The 17,203-nt window shown below is 49.7% G+C and overlaps 1 protein-coding gene across 1 annotated transcript in view; it reads right to left on the reverse strand.

Annotated features, from left to right (window-relative positions):
* The window catches only part of LOC120393191 (transcription intermediary factor 1-beta-like), a 75,731-nt gene that overhangs the window by 15,536 nt on the left and 42,992 nt on the right, over nucleotides 1-17,203 (reverse strand). The window contains 3 exon segments of the mRNA XM_039517772.1: nucleotides 1,223-1,358; nucleotides 2,187-2,319; nucleotides 4,707-4,819. Coding sequence (XP_039373706.1) covers nucleotides 1,223-1,358; nucleotides 2,187-2,319; nucleotides 4,707-4,819 — 382 coding nt within the window.

A 17,203-nucleotide genomic window follows, 5' to 3' on the forward strand; every position in this document is an offset into this window, starting at 1 on the left:
TGGACAGGTTGCAACAATCTCCTGGTTCTGGTGTGCACATTTTGGCTCGCTTAAGTATACCACAGGAAGTCTCAAAGGAAAGCCAGGGCCACACTGGTTATTAATGTTGTGAAATGTACATGCACACACTTAAAAATATGTTCTTAGATTCTGTATCACAGCAACAGCAGAGAAGCAGGTTTCCTGCTAGAAAAGGGACCTTAATTGGCTGTCTTTTGACCAGCAAGTAAATTAAGCACCATAAGCTAAAAACACAGGCATGCTTACATAGGCAGTCAACAGGGAAGAAAACAGCAGGGGAAGAGAACCTCATCTTGAGATACACAAAGGTTTGCTGGACTACATTTGAGAAACAGAAGACAACCACACACACCCTGACCCCCAAATCTTGTCTTCCCACAGGAAGTAAGCGGGCACTGTGTTCACTTTCATGAAAACGGACACCCAGCCCACCTCGGTTGGAAGGGACGTCTGAACGTTAAGACAGGAAGTTAGCCTGTTAAGCCAATGCTCCAGGAAGTGTGTTTGTATTTTGCTGGGTGTGTAACCGTGTGTGTTCATTTCCTCACTATCTCCTGACGCTGATAATAAATTTGTTTTAACTAGAAACATCTCAGGGCTGCAGAACTATGTAAGGCACTGATCCTGCGTTGTTGAATCACACAAGCCGGGGTACCCCTACTGCACTAAGGGCCGGTGGGTACAGCCCAGAGGAGATTTCTTGGGTGGCTGACAGGCTGGTGGTAACAGATGAGGCAGGGGTGTAAAACGACTGTTCTGGCTACTCTGAGAACCATCACAGGGGCCCAGGTGAGAACAGGTCAAGGAACACCAGGACCCAACCGACCCACAGCACAAAGGGCTGGTCTAAGCTGCCTCAGCCCCACCAGCAGCCAGGAAATGTGGTGGAGGTCAGCAGTGCCTAGCAGAGAGGTCTGGCACAGCCATCCCAGCCATGCCATCCAAGAGAAAGGATGCACAGGCTGGCAGAGAGGTCTGCTACAGCCATCCTATCTGGAAGAAAGGATGGCACAGACTGGCAGTGGGTGCCCACATCTCCAGCCCAGCTGGGGAGAGAGCCTGGCCCAGGCCAGCCACACCATTAGTATCCCAGGCAGAGGTAGGGGCAGTGCAACCCTGCTCCAGAGTAGATGGGGATGGGGTAGCAGAGAGCAGCCTAGTCCCTCATGGCAGAGTACAGCCAGCGGGTGTGCATGCTTACTGGTGATCCTTGTGGGCGTTGAGCTGGCAGTCCCGACAGGTCAGTGTGTCACAGGTATCACAGAACAGCACCAGGGGCTCATGCTTGTGCACGGAGCAGTAGACTGTGCGATCACCCTCCTTTGACTTTGACGGGCCTAGAACAGAAGGCGAACATTACCCTTCTCCTCCCGCCAGGGCCCCAGGGGCACCCCAACCACAGCAGCCAGCCTAGAGCGGACTGCAGGTTGGGAGTGAGGGGCACTAGCAGAGCAGGACAGTGGGAGGGGGTGATGGGGGGGACTGAGGGATAATGGCAGATCTGTGCATTGGAGTGGATCCAGGGGGAGCTGCAGGTCTAGGTTGGGGCAGAGCTGAAGGGGAAGCCTGCTCAGCCATCACGTGCAACATGCCCAACTACAGCCTGCATGTCCAGATCTCTCCTGTTTCCCAGATCCCCTCTTCAAGGCTTCCAATGCTGGCCATGGGCAGCAGAGCCCATGCTGTCAAGGGGGTGGGCACTGCATGAGTCTATCACACTAAAGTCCTTCCCTCACCAGTGGGAACCTCGCTTTCTGCTTCTGGAACCTTGTCTACATGAGGAAGTTGCACACTGCCCAAAGGGGAGAATTCAAACTGATTCAGTTAAAGCAGTACAATCCCAGAGAAAACGCTTTCATTCCATCTGAAGAATGGACTGTATCACCCAAGAACAGGTTAAGTTGAACAGAACATAGATAGCATAAACAAGGGTTTACAATGATTTAGCCAAATCTGTTTCAAACTGGTTTAAACCAATTTAGCCAAATCTGTTTCAAACTGGTTTAAACCAGCTCTCTTGCGTAGACACCCAAATGCAGCACTCCGGGTGGGCAAGGAGAAGTAGTTACTGCCTGCCCCTTGAAAAGGGGATTGGGGTCATGGAGTGTACCAGGCTAGCTCAGCATTCCCCTGCCATGAGTGGGGCAGGGTGGCGGGTCACTGACCTGTGGATCTGACCGTGTGGTCCTTGGTATACTTCACCCTCTGGTGGGCTTCCACACAGGTCTCACACAGCGGCTCTGAGCACTCCACACAGTAGCTGGTAGCAGGAGCATTGTCATCACAGCTGGTGCAGCACTGGGGGACAGGAGAAAGGGTGAGCACCAAGGAGCACACCAGCACCACAAATTACACCACAACCTTAGCGAGACAAGCCTAGGCACAGGGCAAGGAGAGACACTGGGGCTCGTTTCCAAGGGTGTTCAGCGTCCCTGGCTCTCAGTGCAGTTATGGGCACCTGTGGTATTGCACGGAGAAGATGACCCTGGGAGCACAGCTCCGGAGTCCTCCAACTCAGACTGAATAGAAGGAGATGGGCTGCAGATGTGCAGTACTCTTAAGGCAGAGAATAAGTTATAGTAAAGGCTAGCGCCAAACCTTTCTACACTACATCATTCATAGAGGCAAAGCTGCACCAATGCAGCTGTGCCACTGTTGTGCTTCTGGTGTGAAGATGCTGTAAGCTGACAGGAGAGCGCTCTCCCATCTGCAAAGGGCTGAGATAGCACAGTCTACACTGGCCCTTCTGTTGGTATAACTTACATCACTCAGGGATGTGGACATTTGTAGCGTAGACAAAGCTTAAGGGGATGACTGTATGAACACAAGGGCTTCATTCAAGCAGGCAGCCCTTGTAATGACAGAACTGAACTTAACTGCAGACATTTTGCGTGGCTTTCGTTGAAAAGCAAATACACCACATAGGTAGAACTTGGAGACAAGGCCAAACAGCTGCATGTTTGCAGGTTTGCTCATCAGAATGGGAGGATGCGACAAGAGTTAATGGACTATGAAAACGGAAGGAATAACCAACCTCAGTTTTGAGTGTCCCGGACAATTTTTATTGTTATGATTAGAAGAAATGCTTTGCTGATAAGGGATAATGAGCAATTTACTGAAGCTAGAAGAACTGGTGACTACAAGGGGTTACTATGGTGACCCATTAGGTTTGTGCTTTGTTTAAGTTAGCAGCTATATAAAGGTTCACCAAGATAACATACTTTGGTGCAGTTCGAAGGAGCTTTTCTTTGAGCATTGACTGACATCTTCTCCCTAGCAGCTGGACTAGACTTGCCAACCCTTTAGGATTGTCCTGGAGTCTAAGAATTAAAGATTACGTCAGGTAATGAAACCTCCAGGAATATGTCCAGCCAAAACTGGCAACCCTAAGCTGGATGGAAGGAAGGCCCCCAGAACCCTGGCTACTGATCACTCAAAACTATCTCAGACTTTGGGTAAACTACTTGGTGTGCTCCAAAACTAGTGCTATGGTATATGCGTGAGTGCCTGAGACACAGAAAGAGAGCTTTGGATGAAAGCACTCTTTTGTGCCAATCATTCAGCAGACAGAGGAGCTGTGTCCCCATCAATTTAATCCTGACACCGCCTGGAGAAAACCAATTAAGTTACCACAGTTTTGAGTTCTGAAAACCCTGGGTAATGGCCTGACAACTGCTCCAGGTAACGCCTAGGCTATTTACCTTGAAGTTCTGGTTTCCCCAACCTGAGGAGCTTCAGCTGGATAAAAAGACAGGCCCTCAATGACAGGGGCAGACAGGCACTCAGAGAGCAGAGGTCAGGGTAAGACAGGCCTGGCCTGAGCTTTTATTTAAGACAGACATGCACTTAAACAGCCTCTCTTATGCTTTGCCGTGTTCCCACTGTTGCACTTTGTTCAAAAGCAACTGTTTGCATCGGGTCACTATTTGCTGCGCAAACTGAAGAACCGCAGGCACTGGTCTGTTTGGATCTGCTGGGTAAGCACAGATGGTACACAGGGAGACGGTCTAGGAGTGGGAAAGTCAGGGAGATAAGTCCTGAGGCTGGACATCCGAGGGGGTGCTCTCAGAAAGGGGACCCAGGGGCAGCTAGACAGGTAACAGTGATCATGGGTCATCTCAGAGGGAGAGAGCATCAAAGAATCACGGCCAGGACCAAGGGCTCTGCTCACAGCCAAGTTCTGCTGTGACACATCAAGAGTCTCCTCCTGTCCCCTCCTTACCCCGTCTGGTCTATTTATAATGAAACGCTGAGGGCCGAGCTTGTGTCTTTACTGTGTCTGCATAGCACCCAGCACAGCAGAGCCTATAGGTGCTACTGTAACGAACTGCCACCTCCGAAAGTGGCCTGACAAAAGCACCCATGAATGCACTGCCTGCCCTGGGCAGGGCGTACACTGGGGATACCTCAACATCCCCAATGAGATAGCCCCTCCCGACCCCAGCAACCAGGAGCAGCATGGAACACAGTGTCAGGAAAGGAAGGGCCAGGTGCTCTGCACCCCTTCCTTTTACCAGGAGAACTGAGCTGAATTATGGCCAGAAGGACTGCAAGCTACCCCCACCACAGCCTGGTCTGCATGGTAAGTTGGGAATAAGAGGGTGGGGAGCAGAACTGTGTTCTGCTGAGGGGGGGGGGGTCAGAGCCCTTCTGGGGAGGAAGGGGTAGGAAGGTTGCACCCCTACCTGGTTGGCATCCCTGCTGTCTGTGGCTGCCTCCGTTCCGCTGTCTCTCAGGAAGTAATTCTCCACAATGTCCTTGAGGTAACACTGGTGTTTGCACACAGGGCAGTCCACCACTGCAAGGTAAGGGGAGCAGAAGAAAGCGTCACGCACCCAGGAAGCGGCAGCAGATATGTAGCTAATCCTAGGGGTGCCACTCCTGGTGTGGAGGGGGAAAGAAGCCCTCCTGTCAACATAGCGCTGTCTACACTGGGAGTTTGGTTGATATAACTGAGTCACCCCTGAAAATCCACACCCTTGAGTGACCTAGTTATGTACCAATACATGTCTGTACAGTAGACCAGGGCTAGATACCAAAACTTAGCACCATCTCTGAATGGCAACTGCAGGCATGGATGTGGGATGTAAGGGCTGTCTGGTAGGGTCTCAATCATGCACTGAAAATCTTCTGCAGCTGCTCACGCTCCATGAGCATAATAGTCACTAGGCTCTCCTCCCCCTCCCCCCACCAGTTAGGTTCCTCCAGCCTAAAAGCGCAGCAACATTAGGGGCCTCCATACTCCCCAAACACCAGCCACAGGGACCTTGCACATCTTACAGCCAGAATACGTGGAGATGGAGCCATTTCCCTTCCCCGAAAAGAATCTCCCAGCTGTCATGTCAGAGAGCACAGTCTCTGTGCCCACAGCACCTGAGCAGAAGACTGCAGGGGGAGCACAATGTGACAGGTAGAGGCAGCCCAGCCTCCTTTCAAGTGCCCAGAACTCAGCAGAATTTGCCCCCAGTGAGCAAGACGACCCCACACGAGTCCCCACCTCTCCACGGGGGAGCAGCCATTAAAATGGAGAGGTTATATAGGGTTACTCGTGAGGAATTGGCAAGCTGGTACTTTTGGTTCTGCCTGGAGTTTGGGCTCATGGAACATCAAGGTGCTTCTGTATTGAGGGCTCAGTTCCTTTATCGAGTTGATGTCGATAACCAGGCTCAGTTTATTAACTGAAGATAAATCAGCACAGAAAGCTGACTACATTACCAGTCTGGGAAACAGTCTTGCAGCTGTTATATGCTCACTGTTGCTCATATTTATATTACCCTTCCTTAAATTTCACAGTCCTTACACACCTTCTTTTATCTATCGCTGCAGAAAAAACACTCCAAATATTAGTAGACCAGAGACATCTATTTAGTGCACAATACATTTGGCAAACCTCACCAGACTATACATCTGATATATTCTGCATGTACAAAACAGGTTACAGCAATATAATTACAAGTAAGTTTCCACAACATTAATACTTTGTACTCATGCTAATCAGCAATTTAGATGCCTGGAGGCAAGCACGTTTTTAAATCTGCAGAGGCACAAAAAACTTGTCTACACTATGGCACTGTTTTCCACAGCACCCATCGTCACAGCATCTAAGCACCTATAGTGAGTTATGAACAGCGTTGACCTGCTTATTGGAATGCTTATCGTACAAAGATGTTTAATGTAACGGGGGTTGTCAGGAAAACAAGCAGGAACGTGTTAGCCAAACCATACTCCCAGATTTATGCAAACAGATTTCTCACAATACAGCTAATAGATAAACTCTCAAATGCTACAGGTTTCCAGTCTAAGCAGGTTCTAATCCCTTTTAGCTAGGAAATCCTGCATCTTTCATGTGTGGGCTGAAAAACCAGCTCTCAACACCTCCACCATGCTGCAATGGGGCACCTGGCCAGACCCTACTGCCAAACAAAGTATTTAGAGCATAGTTAAGTTAGTCATCTGCAAGATTCTAATCTCAGCCCTCTCCATTGACCGCATCCACATAGCAAGCCAAGTGGCCCAGGCAGGTTTCCATGGGAACAGGCAGCCAGCCAAAATGCTCCTGTGCCTGGATCTACTATGGGCCACTCCACAACCAGGGCCGGCTCTGCAGTTTTTGCCGCCCCAAGCAGCGTGCCGAATTGCCGCCGCAGACGGCGGGGGCAGTCCGTGTGCCCTTAGGGCGGCACACGGGTTTCCGTGGCGGCAGTAATTCAGCAGCAGCTTCTATGTTTAGCTGAGGCCGCCGAGGACAGCTAAACATAGAAGCTGCCGCTGAATTGCCATCATCGCGGAAACACACGCGCCGCCCTAAGGGCACATGGACTGCCCCCGCCGTCCGTGGCGGCAATTCGGTGCGCTGCTTGGGGGCAAACCACCACAGACTGCCGCCCCTTGCAGATTGCTGCCCCAAGCACCAGCTTGGAATGCTGGTGCCTAGAGCCGGCCCTATCCACAACCAAACCCAACTTGCTACACAGACAACCCCACAATCAGCCATTCTGCTACTTTGCCCGGTAAAGGCTCCATAGCTTCCTACGCATACCTCAGCATGCCCTTTGAAGCCCATCCACAGCAGGATTTACAGGTGAACATTAGAACATGTTAGCTAGAAGCAGGTGTTAACATGCCTGAAGAGTCTACACATTTCAGTTGGTGCAGGCTTAGCATGTGTTAAAAGGCACCTGGCCTCAACCTGTCAACATCACACCTTGTCCTATAACGGGAGCTCCTCCACTGAGCAGCATAACTTTCCTCCTTCGGGGATATGACAGGAAGGCAGTGCCAAGATTAAGGAGAAAGGAGTGGTGAGAACTACCCAACAGCAGTGGCACGTCCATTACAACTATTTTCCAGCCTGCGCATTATCCTGCTTGGCTCTGCTGCATAGCCAGCCCGGTGTGGGTGGCTAAACTGGATGCAGAAGGAACAGCTCGTCTGCCACAATCAACTCAGTATCTGGCATGAATCCTATGCCTTGGGAAGTACCCATCCAGAACACTCAGTTCCTAGTTTATCTAGGAAAGTGCCCCTGATGGGAAAGGACACTGAGGAAGAGCCAAATAAAGAAATGCCGAGAGGCAGAATTCCTCAGTGCATTTATGTTCAAACTGTGAAGGCTACAGGTGCTGTGTAACCCAGACACAGCAATTGGAGTATATAATATAAGGTAACCTGGCTAATCCTTTCCCCATTTTATCTAGCTACCACAGCAGAAGGATAAATTTCAGCTTGGCACATCCTGGGTGGGATGGGCAACTTCCAGGAGACCTGTGCAGCTCAGCAAAACAAATGATGCTGTAGCCACCTGGGCATGAGCTGTGGCAGCCATGGAGACACAGCTCCAAAGAAATTCAGGTGGGAAGGCGGCCTTCAATTCAGTCTCTAGATTCCGAAGGGAATGATTGCTGCTGAGAATTATACAACAGCAGTAATGCCAACCAGGAACAAGACAAACCCTTCACTTCTGGTGCTTTGACTGCTCTGGTCATCACCTTGTCCCACGATAATCACAGCAGGCCAGAAACAGACTGAATGCGGCAATTTGTACAGGGCCCTTTGTACGTAGGGCAACCCAAAAAAGCTTCCTTTTCCTTACAAAGTTACATTCAAAAGTGTGGGCAGGTGTTAAAGCTGAAACATCTCCCCCACTATGGACCTGAAGTTCCCATTTCAAGACACTTCGAACTAAGTATTAAACTAGAGCAGAAAGTCTATACACGAGACTTCTGACAAAGCAATTTGGCAATCAATTTGTCAGCATCCCATTTTCAAGTCTGGGAGCTGCCAGTGATAACATGCCCAACTCCCATTCTGAAACACAGCATTCACTTGTCTTAGATTGCTGAGCATGGAACCAAAGCGAGTGCCATTCAGCTTTTCCATGATTTTAGTTCCATTTTTCACGTATGTCAGAACCAGTTGAAGTTTTATCCCCTGCTCATACAAGGAGCTGCCCCTACCATTGAGTTTCCCCCAGATCATTAGATCTTAGGATCGCATGGGGTCAGTGTGCGCAAAGCAAACAAACTCATTAACTTGCTAAACATAATGGCATAAGAGGAATTCAACTGCTTTTTAAAATCTGAATCCTACAACTTGTACAATGCTACACGAGTGTTTAGCCACTAACCAAGTTTGATGCAATGTTGCAGCCATGTGGGTCCCAGGATGTTAAGAGAAGGTGGGTGCAGAGCATCTTCTATTGTACCAACTTCTGTGGGTGAGAGACAAGCTTTGGGGTTTACTGAAGAAGAGCTGTGTAAGCTCATAAGTTTCTCTCACCAACAGAAGTTGGTCCAACAACAGTTACGAGAGTCAGCTGCCAGTACCGGTTGCAAGGCTAGCTGCACCCTACCCTTTTTCATTCATAGATTCTAAGGCCAGAAGGAACCTGAGACACCCAGCGCCCCGATATTCCCCACTGCCATGTAATTAGGATGTTTGTACAAAGTATGCCTTGAAGTATTCTAAAAGTCTTCATCTGCTAGACATTAATATCTTGTTGGATTGTATGTGCTATTGTCATATGAAGTTTGGCTATGTGCGTGTTACTGAAACATGTAGGATGAAAACACCCACAAGCAGCCTTTCAGGTACAACAGTAAAAAGGCCCAACAATGTTAATGGCTTATTGAGGAAATGCACACAAGCACAAGGATTACCCTTGGAACAGCGTACAATAGAAACTCTCAGACAGCACTACACAATGGGAACTGTACGACCCAGGTCACAGCAAGAGCTCTCCAGCAAGTGGGAAGATATAAAAGGGGGGGGAAATGACATGATGAGGGGACCTCACTCTCCCTGCAACACCACACCTGAGGAATAAAAACGGAACAGGGGAGAACTGATGGTTCTAGACTAAGGGGTTGCTAGCCTGTGTATGAAAACCTGGGAAACCCAAGCTGCAAAGCCAAGGCAGCTTGTGTCTTAAGAATCTGCCAGCCTGTTTATTACTCAGGTTGAGAATTTGTAAATTAATTTATATCTTACCTATCCAGTACGTTAAGCTCAGTTTCAGTAAATAAACACAACTTAAGTAATGTGCTTTGATCTGTTTGCTATCACTTAACCACTTAATTAACTACAAAAGGATAGATTTTAACTTACTTTGTTTTAAGACAACCCATCGTGGTTTGACTAAGGTATCTAGGGAAAAATCTCAGCTTGGTTACCACAAGCATGCGTGGTCCTCTTCACATTGAGGGAGAGGCAGACCAGGTGTTAGACCCAATATACTGGCCAGATTTGACCAAGGCAGGATAGTGCTGCTCTGGGACCCTAAACTGGTGGTTAGAGAGCCTGCATGGGACTGCAGCTGGGGGTGCCCCTAACTGTGTGAATGCTGGTGAAAGCACAAGCTTGGAGGGCTTTGTAACTTGTCACAACAGAACAGTCTGAGAGGGTGGGTCAGAGGGCTCAGTGGTACAACAGAGGGGGAACCAGTCTCAGAACCATTGTGATCTAGTCTGACCCCCTGTATGGCACCAGACAGAAATTCCCCAAAATAATTCCTCGGGCAGATCCTTCTCGCCTCATGCCTTTATCTCTTCTGAGTGGGATTACACAATTCTATCACTCAGTCCCTAGGCCACCACATCCTATACATCAACCATACTTTATCACATGTCCAACTGGGCTTGGACATCTGTACTACTTCCATTCTGGACACAGGGAACAGCAGCATCCAGTGAAGAAACATACCAACTGTTCATTTTAATAGCAGGAACTTCAGAGCAAGACCAAAAAGACATCTTACCCCAAGCCCCATTAACCCTCCATCCTGAGCTAGGCAGGCCTAACCTCTTCAGTCACTCCAGTGAGGTCCTGCTTGCCAGTCTAGTCTCCTCAAATTTCCCTCCCTCTCCAGTGCTGCTTTTTCAAACTGCTGCAGTCTTTTGGATTTCCCAGGCTTGACATCTCAAGTGTTTCCTGAGAAGTGGTTTATCTAGCGCAATTCTTCCCTTCCTGCTTGTTTACACTGACAATTCCTGCATTAAACTAAACCATGCAAGTACCAGGGTCATCAAATTACAGAGCAGTTCCACTTCTTCAGCACCAGCGCCTCGCATCTCGTCTTTCATCCAAAGATCTCTACATTCTTTAAAAAAAAATGTGAAATTAAGAGCCACTTTTGCTATATTAAGATGTGATCCATAGAAGAGATGACCAGATGGATTTGTGCCCTCTTGTTTCCTTGATGTATAAGAGTATGGGGCTTTGGGGTTTTTTAGTTAATTAAGATGGCCCCATCTGAAAAAATCTTAAATGTTTGGGAGGCACAAAGGCACTATGAGAGGAACCTCGTCTGCCTTCACAGGTCTCAAGGCTAAAATGGATCATCTAGTCTGACCCTTTGTGTAACAGTGTATTTCTCCCAGTGTTCACTAAACTGAGCTCATTCACATGGTTGAATCAGAGGCTTTTACTATTATTAAGACTTCTAGTTTCAAGGGACGGAATCCATCATATCCCTTAACGAACAGATTTCATTGAGACACACATATGCTAAGCATCCTCACACAGTTACAGGAGGAAAAAGTTATTTTAGTTCAGACACTAAAGGTGCTGGGAATAAAAGAACAAGCAGAAACTTGAACCACCCTTACAAAACACAAGAAGAAAATAAATCACTTCCTTCAATACAAGGTAGCAGACAGGGTTTAGCATTAAAATAGACTTGAAAGCTCAAGTATTTGAACAAATCCAGTTCTCCATTAGGAAAAAAAAGACTGCCAGGCAGGCAGGAAGCCCCAGCTTCACTAGTGCCCTAGGAATTTGTGCTGTTTCCTCTGCAACATGCCCACCAGCGGAAGCATTATCACTGTTTAAGGAGCATTTCCTGCTGCAAGCCCAAAGGCAGATGTTAAGATCTTGACAAAAAGGGCCCCAAGGCATTTGCTTGTTTAAGGGCACTACCCTGGGAGTACAATGGAACTGACAAGTAGGTGATCAAGGTAACCAGAGATGTGCCTCATTGCAACTCCCACTGCTAAGCAACAACTGTGGCTCTGGCCCAGATCAGACTGAGGGCTTGGCTACACTTGAAAGTTGCAGCGCTGGTGGAGGCTTTCCAGCGCTGCAATTAGTAACCATCCACACCTACAAGGCACATCCAGCACTGCAACTCCCTGGCTGCAGCGCTGGCTGAACACCTGGTCTGCTTGGGGTGTAGCGATTGCAGCACTGGTGATCCAGCACTGCTCATCAGGTGTGAACACACACCAGCGCTGTAACTGGCCTCCAAGGTATTAGGAGATATCCCAGAATTCCTGTTCAGCCACTCTGCTCATCAGTTTGCACTCTACTGCTCTGGCCTCAGGTGACCCGCCCTTTAAATGCCCCGGGAATTTTAAAAATCCCCTTCCTGTTTGCTGCAGCCAGGTGTGGAGCGCAATCAGTTAATCTTTCCAGGTGACCGTGCCTCCACGCGGCAAACGAGCCCCAGCATGGAGCAATGGCGAGTTGCTGGACCTCATTAGTGTTTGGGGGGAGGAAGCTGTGCAGGCACAGCTGCGCTCTAGCCGTAAGAATTATTATACCTTTGGGCAGGTATCAAAGTCCATGCTGGATAGGGGCCATGAGCGGGACGCGCTGCAATGCAGGGTTAAAAGTAAAGGAGCTGCGGAGTGCCTATTACAAAGCCCACGAGGGAAACCGCCGCTGCCCCCATGACCTGCCGTTTTTACAGGGAGATGGACGCGATACTTGGGGGTGACCCCACTGCCAATCTGACGACCACGATGGACACTTCTGAGCAGGATGGGGGAAAGGAGCAACGGGGGGGGGGGGTGTGGAGGAAACCGTGAGTGAAGCTACTGGGATGGGGGAAGACACCCCAGAGTCCCAGGAGGCATGCAGCCAGGAGCTCTTATCAAGCCAGGAGGAAGGTAGCCAATCGCAGCAGCCAGCACTTGGTGAAGGACAAGCAGAGGAGCGGGTTACTGGTAAGCGGCTTTTATTTTCAGGGTGGAAATGTTTCGGGAGAGGAGGGGGGGTTAGGGCTGCATGCATGCATGCCTAGATGTGGAACAGCCCATTGATGTGGTCTATCACGTCGCGGTAATCGGCTGCAGTAATCTCCTCAAAAGTTTCAGCCAGAGCGTGGGCAATGTGCCTGCGCAGGTTTATAGGGAAAGCCACTGTGTTCCTTGTCCCAGTCAGGCTAACACGTCCGCGCCACTGTGCCGCAAGGGGTGGGGGTACCATTGCTGCACACAGGCAAGCTGCATAGGGGCCAGGGCGGAATCCGCATTGCTGTAGAAGACCTTCCTGCTCTTCCCTGGTGACCCGCAGCAGCGAGATATCTTCCGGGAGTAACTCCTGTGGAAATGTTGCAAGACTGTTCAGTGCAGATCCCCCCTGTAGCTGTTTGCTGAAACCCCTGCACAGCCCTGAAGCAATCAGTACCCCTTACTCACCATTTCGTGGCTCCTGTTGTGTTATGTGCGCTCTTTTTTGGTAAGGGAAAAGTATGCTAAATTGAAGACTGTAAACTCCTTCAGTGTGTGGGAATTACTGTCTGGATGAGATAATGAACAATGCTACCCTGTTAACTGTTGCCATTTTTGCCTTTCAAAAAGCGACCTTGACTGCTGGACTGCCTGGCTCCACCACTGCACAGAGACTACAAAATCTGAGGAAGAAGCCGCGAAAAACCAAGGAAGACATGCTGAAAACAGTTATTGATCACTCTGCTAGAGAGAGTAAAAACCTGCAGGACTGGAGAGAAAGGGAAAGCAGGATCCGCCAGAGGGAAAGCAGGATCCACCAGAGGGAAAGCACAAAGCAGCTGCTAGGCATCCTGGCGCGCCAAGCGGACTCTATCCAGTCACTCGTAGCCATGCAGGCAGAGCACTACCGTGCTGCCCCCCCAGCCCCCGTCCCAAAGCTTTTTCCCTTCTGCCCCAATGTCAGCTCCAAACCCCCTTCCCCAGCATCCAGGTTCTTACCTCCACCAGCTGACTCCAACACCTGTACGTTCACCAACCAGCCCTGAGAACTACGACCCTTACCCTCTGCACTCAACCCCCATCACCATGCAGTATATGCACCCTGAAGTGCAGCAGTCATTGCACAGCACTCCAGACAGGACATATGCAAACTTGTGACTGTACAGTTCACCAACCCACCACCCTGCCCTTGCAGGTTCCTGAAATGTGTGTCTGTCAAGGAAGTTTTTTTATTTTCAATAAAATAATTCTTGGCTTTGAAAACAGTCTTTATTATTGCAGATAGTGAAAGATACCTTAGCCCAGTAAAGCAACATGCACTGCAAATCATTTTAGGGATAATACAATCCTAACAGTGTAACCACTGCACTTCACTCCCATGCAAGGCAGCAAACATTACTGTTGGCTTTCAGCCTCAAATTCTTCCCTCAAGGCATCCCTAATCCTTGTAGCCCTGTGCTGGGCCTCTCTAGTAGCCCTGCTCTCTGGCTGTGAAAATTCAGCCTCCAGGACTTGAACCTCAGTGGTCCATGCCTGACTGAATGTTTCACCCTTCCCTTCACAAATATTATTAAGAGTACAGCACGCGGATATAACCGCAGGGATGCTGCTTTCCCCCAAGTCTAGCTTCCCATACAGAGACCTCCAGCGAGCTTTTAAACGGCCAAAAGCACAGTCATTCGGCACCGTCTCAGCCTGTAGTTGAACCGGTCCTTGCTCCTGTCAAGCTTCCCTGTATAGGGTTTCATGAGCCAAGGCAGTAACGGGTAAGCGGGGTCTCCAAGGATCACAATGGGCATTTCGACATCCCCTACTGTGATCTTCCTGTCTGGGAAATAAGTCCCTGCCTGCATCTTCCTGAACAGGCCACTGTTCCGAAAGATGCGTGCATCATGCACCTTTCCAGGCCAGCCTGTGTAAATGTCAATGAAACGCCCACGGTGATCCACAAGCGCCTGGAGAACCATAGAGAAATACCCCTTCCGATTAACATACTCGGATGCTAGGTCGGGGGGTGCCAGAATAGGAATATGCGTCCCATCTATCGCTCCTCCACAGTTAGGGAAACCCATTTGTGCAAAGCCATCCACAATGTCCTGCACGTTCCCCAGAGTCACGGTTCTTCTTAGCAGGATGCGATTAATGGCCCTGCAAACTTGCATCAACACAATTCCAACGGTCGACTTTCCCACTCCAAACTGGTTCCCGACCAACCGGTAGCTGTCTGGAGTTGCCAGCTTCCAGATTGCAATAGCCATCCGCTTTTCCACCGTCAGGGCAGCTCTCAATCTTGTGTCCTTGCGCCGCAGGGTGGGGGCGAGCTCAGCACACAATACCATGAAAGTGGCTTTTCTCATGCGAAAGTTCTGCAGCCACTGCTCGTCATCCCAGACTTCCATGACGATGTGATCCCACCACTCAGTGCTGGTTTCCCGAGCCCAAAAGCAGCGTTCAACGGTGCTGAGCATTTCCGTGAATGCCACAAGCAATGTAGTGTCATATGCGGCAGGCGACTCGATATCATCGGACTCCTCAATGTCACTTTGGAGCTGAAGGAAGAGCTCAACTGCCAAACGTGTTGTGCTGGCGACACTCATCAGCACAGTCCTCAGCAGCTCAGGCTCCATTTCCCACGGAAATCGCGATTCCCAGAGAGAGTAAAACGCAGCAAGAGACTCACAATGGCGCCAAACGTGGCCGGAAAAACTGACTGCTGGGATGTGAAGCGATGCACGACGGGGCGTTGAGACAGGAAGTGGAATGACCCGCACCCTTCCGGCCCCTTCCCACAACCCACAGCGCCAAAATGGGACAAGGTGCTCTGTGGGATAGCTGCCCACAATGCACCTCTCAATACAGCGCTGCAAATGCTACAAGTGTGGCCACACTGCAGCACTGTTAGCTGTCAGTGTGGCCACACACCAGCGCTGTCCCTACACAGCTGCATGACCAGCGCTGCAACTTTCAAGTGTAGCCAAGCCCTGAGACATAGCCAGCACCTCAGTGAAGGTCACATTCTTGCCCTCTGGTCAGTGCGGTGATAAGGGTGGGGGAAGCACTGGGGTTCAAGAATTGGGAGTCAGGAGACCCTGCCACAACTACCCCTCTGCAAAATATGGATATTTGTGTCCCCCTCACAGGTCAGCTTTGGCATTAACATGTGTGAAGGGTTTACATCTTACCCCTTTAGTACAAGCCAGGGGCTCACTGGAAATCCCCCACTCAGAATTAAACCTTCCACCATTAGGATCTAGGCCAGCATCTGCCTTGCCAGCATTCTCCAGGCCGCTGACTCACCTTCACTCCAGCTTCCTCACATTGCTACACATTCACCTGCATCTCCTCTCAGGTGTAATCAACTTGCAAACAGCCTACAGCCTGTTCATCTGCATCTGTGGCTGTCTCTTCACTGCCATAAAAAGGTGCATTTACAGCAGGATAATTAATTCCCATTAGCCATCTCACTGCATAGTCCTAGTGGAGACAAGCGCTACAGCTAGCTGACAACACTGTACCAGCTCTTTGGGACAGGGACTCTTTGTTCTAGGTTTGTACAGTGCACAGCGGGGCCCTCGTCCATGACAGGGGCTCCTATGCGGTGTTACTAATAGCACAAGTTTAGCAACAGGCATGGGCATTAAGCGCTACAGTGCTGTCTCTCCACTGTGATTTTACAGGGACAGCTAACAGGTGTTACACTGCTGTAAACAGGGAGGGCAAGATGTGGCCTGGGTGCGTATCAACAGCTCCCTATGATCCCAAGATCAGCTGCAGCCTGACCAAGGCACCCCAGAGGAAATACACGGTGTCACAGCAGAACTGCCTGCCACACAGCTTCTCAATGCAAAGGGAGCATGGTTACCGGCAGACAATACAGAGCCAGGACGGAAAGGGAGCACGTGGACTGTGGCACTCAGCCAGCCGCCATGTAAGAAGTGCTCTGCACTGTAGGGAGGAGTTACCCTGAACTTCCCAGACACTGACATGCCAAACACTGCTCTTACCCTGATCAGTGTCCAACAGTAGCCAGTCAAGCTTGAACAGTAGATGCTGTACTGCCCTTTCCCTTCCTCCCCATCCCGCATTTTAGACTTGCAAGGAAGAAGCACAGCAACTGAACAGAAGTGTTACAATATCCTAGATCCTGAAGGAGCCAGACAGATTGTCTTACTGGGAAAGTGGGATTGGGAATTAAACACACATCAAGTTGCCGACTTTGGAATTACTGTACACAGGGAGGATTTAACAGAAGAGACCGCGGGGAGGTTATGTGGAATGGCCAGTTTCCAGTGGTATGGCAAGTTTCCTGCATGCAGTCATGCAGAAATGCTGCTCAGCCACAGCAACTGAGTTACATGGACGGCGGCCCAGGCTAGCAGGTGGCTCAGTGAGCTAACAGATTTGTGAGTGCAGGCTGGACTAGAAGAATGGGGAAAGCTAGCTAGGGCTACTGAAGACAGATCCCTTCACACTTACAACTCTGCCAGAATTCCTGCTCTAGGTTCAGACAGAAGAGTGGATGCTTTCCATGGAGAAGAGGGATAGGGGGGAGAAAGGTTTATGGTTGTACTTAAAATGGCAGTTACCTCTGCGCTCTCTCCCCCGCCCTTCCCCCCAAACTACACCATGCAGCTTAGGAGCTATCAGCAAAACTCCTGGGGAGAGCCACCAAAAATATACAAGTTATAAATCTATATATACACACACACACAAGTTACAGGATACACTCAACT

This window comes from Mauremys reevesii, unplaced genomic scaffold (assembly GCF_016161935.1).
Source record: "Mauremys reevesii isolate NIE-2019 unplaced genomic scaffold, ASM1616193v1 Contig16, whole genome shotgun sequence".
Lineage (NCBI taxonomy): Eukaryota > Metazoa > Chordata > Testudines > Geoemydidae > Mauremys > Mauremys reevesii.